The 11,047-nt window shown below is 46.0% G+C and overlaps 1 protein-coding gene across 3 annotated transcripts in view; it reads left to right on the top strand.

Moving 5' to 3' along the window:
- The first annotated feature begins 1,926 nt into the window (after window positions 1–1,926).
- Window positions 1,927–11,047, top strand: part of KDM7A (lysine demethylase 7A) — a 58,237-nt gene continuing 49,116 nt past the window's right edge. Inside the window, exon 1 of one of the 3 annotated variants that reach the window (XM_077339826.1) lies at window positions 1,927–2,282. In XM_077339826.1, coding sequence (XP_077195941.1) covers window positions 2,155–2,282 — 128 coding nt within the window. In that variant the 5' untranslated portion in view covers window positions 1,927–2,154. Of the gene's footprint in view, window positions 2,283–3,132; window positions 3,348–11,047 lie in introns of those variants that run through there. The other 2 variants (XM_077339828.1, XM_077339827.1) reach the window with 2 other exon arrangements.

Here is an 11,047-nt window from a genome sequence, read left to right as displayed (position 1 = left end):
CACTATCTCCATTTCTTCCCCATCTATTTGCCAGGAATTGAGAGGGCCGGATGCCATGATCTTTGTTTTCTTGATGTTGAGTTTCAAGCCAACTTTTGCATTCTCCTCCTTCACACTCTCCTCCTTCCTTCTCACTAGACTTACACAACCCAAAAAAAATCCAAAGGTTATCTTTGCGATATCTATAATAATGCTATATAGAAAGTAGGGTGAAAGTACAAGCATTCATTGTGTCTTATCGAAAAATAATATCCTGGCGTGGTAATAAGAATACTTGGCTATTTTATACTGCTTTTAGTATTCAGAATGCTTTACGTACATTATCTTCTAATCCTTATGCCTATCAGGTAAGGTAGACTAGTATATTCCCGTGTATGTGCTAACCTATCAGAGGCCAACTTTAAGGCCAACTTTTTATTCAAGGTATAAGCTTTAGTGTTCATGTACATTTCAGATACAACGAAATGGAAGTTATCAGTCCATACATATCTGGAGAGGGTGAGCAGCAAGTCAGCATATGACATAACGAGGATTCAAGGACCAAACCTGAATAATAAGGTTTGTTTACATGGTTACCATATTGAATTGGCCAAGAAAAAGATGCTGAAAGGTTGCCTCCATGCTTGAGAGGTGATGGATGGAGCATAATAGTGAGGTCTTGGTAATTTACTCTCAGCATTCCACAGTTGATACATCGCCCATAAGTCTCCAATTTTGACATATTTATTTCCTTCACTAGGTTCCCACCCACCCCCGTGAACTGAACCCAACCAAATGGTAATATAAAATTAGTTTTTTAACTCTGATGCTGGAGAAGACTCTTGCGAGTCCCTTGGACTACAAGGCGAATAAACCGGTCAGTCCTAGAGATCAGTCCTCTTCAGTTCTGCAAAACGTTAACGGAAGGGGCGCGGAAAGAAAACGTGCAAACTGAGGAGGGATGCGGCTCTAATAGTTGTGTGTTTTTTAATCTGAAGAAAAAGTGTTATCGCAGCTTCTCATTTGTAGATTTTGAACAAATGCGGCTATACAGGACATGTATAGCAAAAAAACCGCACAATTTTGGGACGCGACGCCGCTGGTGGGACAACACCCGCACAACCTACAGCTTGATCCCCGACCGCAGCACAAAACAGCGTGGACAGCTTTGCACCGTGCCTCCCTCCCCGGGTTAGGACATCGCCGTGTCGCTGCTGCGCTGAACAAACAGGCGAGGCCAATCCACTCCCGTCCCTTTCCGCCGCGCTTCCCCTTCTGCTTCCCTCTCCTCTGGTTGCACAAGTGCGAGAAGGCCAATCTCTCCGACCACCGCCGGGCAAGTTCTGCAAAGCTCCCCCGCCTTCCCCGATCGCTATTATTATTCAAATCGCTGTCCTCGCGGCACCTTCTCTCACTCTTTCATCCCCGCCCACGTGACAGTTCCGGGGGGGTGCGGGCAGGGAGGGGGGAAGGCGGAGTCAGCGCGTGCCTGGGACTGATCCGGTTCCCCAACCTCAAGCTCCGCCTTCCAAACCCCAGATGGGGAGGAGGGGAGGGAGAGAGGAGAAGAGGGAAGAATGGTGGGCGGAGACGGTTTTGTGGCGGCACGTGTTCCGTCTTTGCGAGGCCGTCCAATTCAGAGAAGGAGCCTGGGGGAGCGCCGCCGCTGTCTCGGGCGCGCGAGAGGCTTTCGGCACAAGGGCGCACGCGCGCCTTCTCCATCTCTTCTTCTTGGCGCGCGCGCGCGCGCGCGGGGAGTCGAGCGGTTTGTCTCCGTCTCCGCGACGTCTTCCCCCCCTCCCTTCTTAGAATCTCGCTTCCACGGCGCATGCTCCCCCGATGTACCTTACGTGACTGTCCTCTCCTCCTCTTCTTCCCCCCGCCCGCCCCGGACTGCCGCGCGCCCTTGCCATTTGTCCGCTCCTCAAGGAGAGGATGGGAGGGGGAGGTGTCGGCGGCGGTTGCTGCCGCTGCTGCTGCCGCCGCCGCCGCGCGCGCGCCCTGTGTGGGAGTCCTGCACGCGCGCTGTTATTGGTGCGGCTTCGCTGAGTGACTGGCTGGCCGGGCTGGCGGCGGCGGCGGGGGAGGAGGAGGGAGCGCGAGAGCGAGCGAGGAGCGCAGGGCGGCTCAGCCAGCCAGTGAGCCAGCCAGTCGGGAGAGTGGAGTTCTTTAAAGATGGCCGGAGCGGCTGCGGCCACCACGGCCACCAGCGCGGCCCCCGTGTACTGCGTGTGCCGGGAGCCCTACGACGTGAGCCGCTTCATGATCGAGTGCGACATCTGCAAGGACTGGTTCCACGGCAGGTAAGCGCCGGACGCCGCGCGCGCCCTTCGCGGGAGGGCCGGGGGGGGGGACCCACAACAACAACAACAACAACCGCCACAGCATCCCCCGGGCGCCCCCTCCCCTCCCGAGGGAAGACCCCCTCAGCCCCCCCCCACTCTCCGCGCGGAAGGACAATGCGGGGCTGCGCGGCGAGGGGCCGGCTCCGCAGGGAGGCAGCGCGGCTGCCGCGGAACCAGGAAGCGGCGTCGGAGGGAGGGAGGGAGAGAGAGAGAGTCGCCCCCGCCGCCGGGAGTTATATAAGGACGCGGCAGCCCCCGCTGGAGGGGGAGGGCCGGCCAAAAAGTTGAGCCTCGCTTGGTTCCAAGCCCCCCCAGCCGTCCTCTCGCGCCGGGCCAGTTGGGGGTCCGGACACGCTTCCGTGGGCGCCGCCGCGGGGACGTCTCGGCCGAGGGGGCCTCTGCCCGTCTGTGCGGACGGGTTGCCGGAGTTGCGCGTTGCTTCGGACGCTTCCTGACGTTGCGCCGTCGCCCCACGCGCGCGCGTGTGTCTCTGTCTGTGTATTGTGTCGTTTGTCTCTCCGGAAAATCCCCCCCTCCAAGGAAGGAAGGGGAAAAGTGTGTGCGGAAAGCTCATAAAAAGGCCCCGCAGCGCGGTCGCAGTAGCCGCCTCCTGGCCGAGAGGGAGGAGGGGGGGGGGTATCCATGGGCATTTAAACAAAGGAGCAAGTTTCAGGGGTCTGGCTGCCTTGGTGGCGCAAGGGGCTTTTATCCCCTCGCTTGGGCTTTGATCTGCCGACTACCTGGCCGAAGCCGGATCGTGGCGCGAACTTCAGAGGAAGAGGCAGCGACTGGGGGGGGGGGGGACTTGATCTGAGGACCCCCGCCGCCGTGGATGTTTAGGGGAAGTGCGCTTTGATTGACAACAGGACATTTAAATACCCCCATTTAACAAAAACAGAGTCACGATGGAGCAGGCGAGACAGCCTCATCTCCCTCTGCTGGCTTTCCACGGGAAGCTAATTTTAAAGGGCCAGAGCTTACGTTTCAGGTAGTGCCCTAGTCTCAGACATGGATATTAAAAAGGTAAGGGCTCTAGTTGTTCCTCTGGAGTTAAGCCGCTCACAGCGGTTATTCTAGTATGCTGGGCTGGTCAGCCCACTTTCCAAATGCACCTGTCTCCCCTTGCAGGTGCAGCGGTCCCCCTCCTCCCAATGTTTGAATAGAGTGGATTCGCTGTGTTCAGTTTCAGATGGGATTATTGGAGATTTAAGCACTTTACCAGGAATACTCATAAAATGATGTTACGATGCTGCCAATGGGTGCAAATAAAAGCCCCAAAGTTAATTTAGGCATCTGTAAAACCACAAATGAAACAGCTTATTAGCCAGTGTTACTGCTGAGGTTCTGAAAAAGGGCAAATAACAATTTCACGTAGGTCCAAATACTTTAGAGTTTTTAAACTGTTACATAAGCAGTTGAACAAACCATTTGCAGAATGCTGTGTATTAAATCCTGTTGAATTTGACCATTACTCATGTGTTTACCAGCAACAAAAAAGTCTATGCAGAATATATATTGTATATAATTTATAAATTTAGGTGACAAAGCACAGATTATAGAATTAAGACAGCAGGGAATTACTGAACAATAGTTCAAAGGCTTCTGCTTGATTAACCAGATGGAAATAGTTATGAATAAAAGTTCAGTTACTTGAGAGGTATGTATGTGTGGTGGCTTTCTGGATTTGTTAATTGTGTGTGGGCAAGCAACAGTGAAAACTTTTAAATAGCTCCTATACACATAAAACCTGCAGAAGACTCAAATTCCATGGCCAGTCTGAGAGGGGCAGTATATCAATCAAACTATAGATTTAAATAAAAATAAACATGGTGCTATCTAAATATGCTGCCAGGTCCTCAGTATCCTGGTCAAAAGCAATTTCTAATACACTTCCAAGTAAATGTGAACAGGATTGCAGCACAAGTCTGTATTGTAGTTTGCATTTTTGTCCACAAATGTCCCCTTAAACTGAAATAATTCTCAAGTAGTTTGAGAACAGCATTGTTGTTGCTTGTTTCCTGGCCCTTTTATCATAGGAAAGTTCACAAGCAAGACATCCAAGCATCACTAAATTTCGACTTCTGTAGGTTTATGCAACATTTCTTATTTGGACCTCTTTAGACCTTGTGCCTTTTTGGCTGCAGTAACACCCTGCATTGGCATTTTCAATCAACTTTTCATTGTGACCCTAACAATAACTTCCTAATTTGTTCCAAATAGATTACAGCTAGTTATGTGTGGAATTGTTCAGTGGATATTTCCTCATAGTTACAAGCATTAGATCATCAAGGAGTGGTTTATCATTTTGAAAAATCTTCAAGGGTTCTTCATGTTTTGCTTTGTCTTTCAGCATTTTGATACTCTTGGTTCATTCATAGATGCGGCCCTAATTTATTTGCTTTTATTGCTGTCATTCAATAAATCTCTAAAAATTAGTACCAGTTTAAACATGTATAGATTCTTGAGCTTGTTTGTTGCCATTGTGCAAGTTATCCATATATTTGTGAATTCCTTCTCCCCCCATTAACTCCATTACAATTTCATCAGAGTATCATCTTCTTATGAATCAAGAACTTGTCAAATATAGCAAAAATTCATTTGCTAGAAGGGCCTACTAGATTACAATTGTCTGCTTCTGGAGTATATGTACTGGATGATACTTTACTTTGTGAGGCATGGCTTCCTTTTACACAAGCTGTACTGACTGTTGTCAAAACACCATGTTCAGCTGCTTGTTTAGCTGGCAGTTGACCTAAATGAATGTGGACCTATAGTTGAACATTTTTTGGACTCTCTTAAAGTGTTACTGCAGTCATTCTTATCTTTTCAGCTACAAAATCTTTTCAGGTACAAAACCTGTTACTTATGCTGTAACTACCGTGTCAGTCAACGGTGTATTTGAATAAAGCTGTGGGTTGTACCTTGTCAGCTTTTATCTAATTTGATGACAATTGTGTTTTGTCTCCTGGGAAGCAAATAATCCACCTGTGGGTGAGTTACCCTGTAATGGTAGTGCAGAGATTCAGAGACTGGCCTCTGGTGCAGAGTACAATTCATTCATCACTTACCTTGTTTTATAGGCTAACTTTAAACATGTTTGTTTTGTTTGCTGTCAAGTCACAGCTGACTTACGGTGACCCCAGCAGATTTTCAAGGCAAGAGCTGTTCAGAGATAGTCTGCCATTGCCTGTCTCTGTGTCACAACCTTGGTATTCCTTGGAGGTCCCCTGTCCAAATACTAGCCAGGGTCAACCCTGCTTAGCTTCTGAGATCTGAAGAGATCAGACTTACTTGATTTAAATAGTGCAGAATTCAGCGGGATGTTCTTTGTGGAGAGCTGTAGCTGAGTTCTGCTCTGTTATAACAGATGGTAAGTTAACTTCTTAGGATATATGTCACCTATACAGTTTTTCAAGATTTTGAACTTTTATGGTAAATTCTTAAGAAGTGAGTTTGCCATGTCCAAATGAGAGAAAAAAATCTATATATGCAGAGGAGAAGTGTCTTGCCTTAAGTGAGTGTTGGTCTGAAGTAGCACAATCAAATCAGAGTCCAGTGGCACCTTTAAGACTAACAAAGATTTATTCAAGGCATGAGCTTTCGAGTGCAAGCACTCTTCCTCAGATCAAGAACTGAACATCATAACAGTAGGAATATATAAGCAAAAGTTAATCCTGTTACATTAGAAAGCTGTGTCACAGCATCCAAACACAGCCACACGATAATTCCCTTGACTTAAGTGAGATACTTATGGTAATAAAAAGTAGCTGAGAGTTGTATGCTTTAAATGAGAAACCTGGTAGTTTACTAGCATATAAAGAATGCAGCATTCTTTGAATGAGTAACCATATAAATTTATGTTTCATTCATTCTGTCTTTTTACAAGGCAGAGAGAGGCTTTGGCCCAATTTAAACATGAAGTCAGTGTCTAAGAAAAGCCTGCCTGTTGTGACATCCCCTGGTTGTTGTTTAAGCTGTATTGCTTTGCGTGCCCTTTAAGTATTAGGCATGTTAAACATCTGTGCAGAATAGATATGTTTGTTTCATGGCTGAGATTTTTATACAGGGCCTTGGAGTGTTGTGCTTACAACTAGACAGAGATATGTGCTTGAATGTACTAAAAGAGAGAGCCAGTGAATGGAGAGTTCCTAGAATATCTAGATTGTTGTATCATTATTTATGACTAGTAAATAAGCCCACTGCACTCTGAATTCAGCAGGCCCTAGTGGGGCTCGGGAGTCTCCGGGGTCGGTGCGGGCATGGGGCGGCGCATGAGCTGGATTCGGCTCGTCCTGGCCCCCCCCCGCGGCGTGGCCTACCTGGGCCCGTGTTGTCACTGGTGGTGAGGCCGCGGCGAGGAGGCGACCTGCCCTGTTGGATCCAAGGCAGGTAATGGTGGCGGCCGGGCAGCTGCGGGCGAGCAGGAAGGGGGGCGGATCGGGAGGTGCAACGCGCCTCCCGATTAGTCAGTCCGGTGGCAAGGGACCAATTGCAATCCGATTGTCAGTCAGGGGAAAGATTCCTATAGGCACCCTTCCTCATCACAGACAGGGCTCACCCTCGGGGCCCTTAACGAATTATTTAACCGGCTCCGCTAGGAGAGGTTAAAGATGATATAACAATATTCTGTTGCTGATTTTTTTTGGGGGGGGGACACTGCAGTGGCATAGGGAAGGGGAGGGGCACTGCCAGGGGACTATGTATACATGAGTGTATTATGTGCCATCAAGTTGCTTCTGATTTATGGCAACCCTATGAATTAATGTCATCCAAAACGTGTCCTAGTAACTACCTTGCTCAGATCTTGAAAACGGAGAGATGTCTGCGCCTCCCCCCCCTCCCCCCGCAACGCGGTGCTGGCTGCTTCGGGCGTAAGTGGCTGCTTTGGACGCTAAAGCGCCCAGCCCTAATGGCTTCCTTTATTGAGATCTCATGTTAGCCAGGAAACTAGAATAGAGAAAATGGTAAGACACCTGCCTTGTGGAAGACTCATGCCACTATTTTGTATTGGCAGCAAGAATGACAGTGATGAAACCATATAAGTCTGTTCCCATGTTGAAAACACCTTCTAAATTCAATCCATTTATTATGATCCTCATCCAGGATTGTTGATAGCTCAGACATTCACTTCCGAGTTAGATATTCTGCATACAGTCAAATCACATGGTCAGTTTTGTCTGTTTATTTATAGTGACATCCAGTTTGGTTGGGATAGAGGTTGATGCTGGGGGCTGAACCCATTGTGGTGATCTGACAGTTCTAGGAGTTTTCATCTCTTGCCGGCCTAAAAAAGCAATGGAAAACTTCCAGATTCTTAATTTGTATGACATGGAGTATTATATGTTATTATTATGTGAGAATGGGTAATATTAGGCTGAAAACAACTTCAAAGGAAATAAAATAAGTAAGCTAATACGACTGGAGTTTCTTTGGAAACATTTGTATATTCTGCAATGCTAGAACAATGGAGTATAGCTATTGGATTGCCTCTTCTCATTTAGTATTGATAGTTATAACTCACAGAAGCAGAATTCTCTAACATCAGCCTTATGCATGCCCTTGTAAGTACTACACAAAGTAGTTACCAATTTATTCCATCCTTGTGTAACCTCTGCCAGTTTTGGTCCCATTAATTAAGTTTTTCTGAAATTTTATTATAGTTACTGCTTTTTAGTGAGTCATTTCATGTAGCTGTTTGGTAGTCTGGGTTTCGTCTCCTTTGGAGAGAGACATGTCAAACTGCAAATTTAGATTAGAATTTTATCTCTGAATAGTGTCAAGCATGCTACTGCTTTTTAGACATGACATACTTTTGACCTTTCATACTCCATTGCAAATATTACACCGTAATGTTGTTGCATAACTTTCATTTTCCAGGCTTATAAAATGCTGTAGATTCTTCATTAGTCCTAATTATACAATTTTACTAAAAGTAATATTAATTCCCAAGCCATTTTGGTAAAAAATGATAGGTTTCTTCTTTCTAGTTTGTTTTCTCTCAACTCTAGGGCATACATGCCTGTATGTTCTCTCTTGTATGTTGTCCTTGCATCTGTCTTTTGGGCATAAGGCTTTCCTACTATGCTTCCTTTCCTATTGCCTCTCTTTCCTCTATCACTATTCACTTGGGATTGTAAGAGCTATTTGCATGAGACTTCCAGTTCAAAATTATGGCAGTTAATGAAGTACATAATGTTGCTTTGTAATAACAGCTAACAATCTAATGATTTTGTTAATAGTTCTAATACGTTTATGCTTTAAAGATTTGACTGTTTTACAGTAGTTTGTAATTTGTTGAATACATTTGTCCAGTTACGCTTAATTTTTACAAGCAGGGACTTGGGGAGGGGGCTTCATTCTATCCTCCTTCTTTCACCTGCTGCCCTTCTCCCTCCATTTTCCCACCTATATGTTTTCTTTTCCTGCCCTCTTCTGCCTACTTCTCTTCCCTGGGCTCATCTGCTTTTGGTATCTCACTTTCTCCAACCCCTCCTACTTCTTTCCTTGCTGTTTTTCTGCTTGCCAACCATACCAACTTGCTTGCTCATGTCACCCTTCCTATTTCCCTACTCTTTCTACCATTGGTTGGCTGCTCTTGATGTTCTTGGAAACAGTCCTTTCCAGCCAATCCGGCTGGCTTTACCTGTTTATGGGATTGTTAAGCAACTCTCAAAATGGTGGCTGCGATCTTTGCAACGTAGTGTTGTGTGATCTCCGTTTTTTCCTAATAAGTTATCATTTTAAAAATCCTGTTAAATTTATTTTAAAATTTGGATTGTTGTGAAAACTTGGGGTCTGTCCCAGCTTTGTACGGACATCCCCACAATCTGTTCATGGCTCCATTGTATGGATTTGTTGAGCTGCATGTTATGGGCCAGATTCAGAATTAGGTATTTGATTATTCTCTAGCTGGTATATGAGAGAACCCGCACTTTTCCAAGAACATAAGAAGAGCCATGCTGAATCAGAACAAAAGCACATCCACTACAGCATCCTGTTTGAACAGTGGCCAACCAGGTATTTCTAGGAAGCTCACAAACAGGAAGACTGCAGCAGCAGCCTCTTGCCAGTGCTCCCCAGCAACTGATTTAAAGAGGCATATCACTTCTTGTACTGGAGGAGTGCATATCCATCATGATTAATAGCTTGGTCTTCCATGAATTAATCCTTCCCCCTTTAAAGCCTTCCAGGTGGGCGACCATGACCACATCCTGTGGCAACAAGGTCTATTAATTAACTATACATTGTGAGAAGAAAATACTTTCCTGAGTCTCCCACCCATCAGCTCCAGCGGATGGCCCTGGGTTCTGGTATTGTGGGAAAAGGAGAAAAGATGCTCCCTGTTCACCCTCCCCCATGTCATGCATAATTTTATAAACCTCTTTCATATCTCCTCTTACTTGCCTTTTTGCAAGCTGAAAAGCCTTAAGCATTTTAACTGATCTTCATAGGACAGCTGCTCTAGCTCTCTTATCATTCTGGTTGCTCTTTTCTTCACCTTTTCAAGATCTACAATATCCTTTTTCAAGTGCGGTGACCAGAACTCTCCATGCCATGCATAATTTTATAAACCTCTTTCATATCTCCTCTTACTTGCCTTTTTTGTAAACTAAAAAGCCCTAAGCATTTTAAACAATTCTCAGAGGACGGCTGTTCAAGCTCCTCTATCATTCTTGTTGCTCTTTTTCTGCACCTTTCTGCAGCTCTACAATATCCTTTTTCAAGTGCGGTGACCAGAACTGCACACAATATCCCAAGGCAGTTTTATTCTCTGTTCCTGTTCTAATTATGGCCAGCATGGAATTTGCCATTTTCGGGTACCCACTACTCAATATTGTCAGCAATATTTTGGAAATTTGGCCCTTTTTAAGGTTTCTAGTTCGTTCAATATTATGCCCTCCTTAAGTTACATATCAACACCTCCTCCAGTACACCCTTCCGTGTCATTACACATGAATACGTGTGAAGCCGCCTTATAGTGAATCAGCTCATTGGCCCACTATTATGATTGCAATGTAGCCCTATGCTTTATATAAATTGCCCTGAACTTTATGGGTGGGTGGTATACAAATACAATACATAAATCAAATAGATGAATAATGCCAGAGTTGTCTGTTCAGATTGGCAACAACTGTCTACGGCAGCCTTTCTCAATTTTACCATTGAGAAACCCCTAAAATATTCTTCAGACTGACAAACTCCAGAAGTGGTGTGGTTGTGCAGAATATGGTTGGGAAGCAGAGCTGGGTACACACCCACTGGGCCCCCTCCCCTTCCCATCCACTCCAGGCCCATCATTGGCCATTTGGGGGGGGGGAGGAGAGGGTAGGTTGACATGACCATGGTCATATCACCCAGTAAGTGCACAGCCTTTCTCTGAGGTGTGCCTTTTTCACTGTGGCCCTTGGGCTTTTGATTGTCAGCCTTGCTATCCTCACTTTCCTTATCTGCCTTATCCCCATTTGTGGAATTGGAAACATTTTCCCCTTTGTCCCTTGGGGACAAATCCATCCGAACCGGGCGCTGCTCAGATCCTGTCAGCTTTCCACCCAGTTTCAATTTAAAAGTTGTTCTGTCACTTTTTAACTAAATGCCAGCATTCTGGTTCCATCCTGGTTCAAATGGAACCCATCCCTTTTGAACAGGCTTGGCTTGTTACCAAACATCCCCTCAGTGCCTAAATATTCTAAAATCCTCCTCTGTACACCATCATCGTATTGAGG

The sequence above is a fragment of the Paroedura picta genome, chromosome 5 (genome assembly GCF_049243985.1).
Source record: "Paroedura picta isolate Pp20150507F chromosome 5, Ppicta_v3.0, whole genome shotgun sequence".
Classification (NCBI taxonomy): Eukaryota; Metazoa; Chordata; class Lepidosauria; order Squamata; family Gekkonidae; genus Paroedura; species Paroedura picta.
The sequence above is the reverse complement of the archived record's forward strand: the minus strand, read 5'-3'. Positions and strand labels throughout refer to the sequence as shown.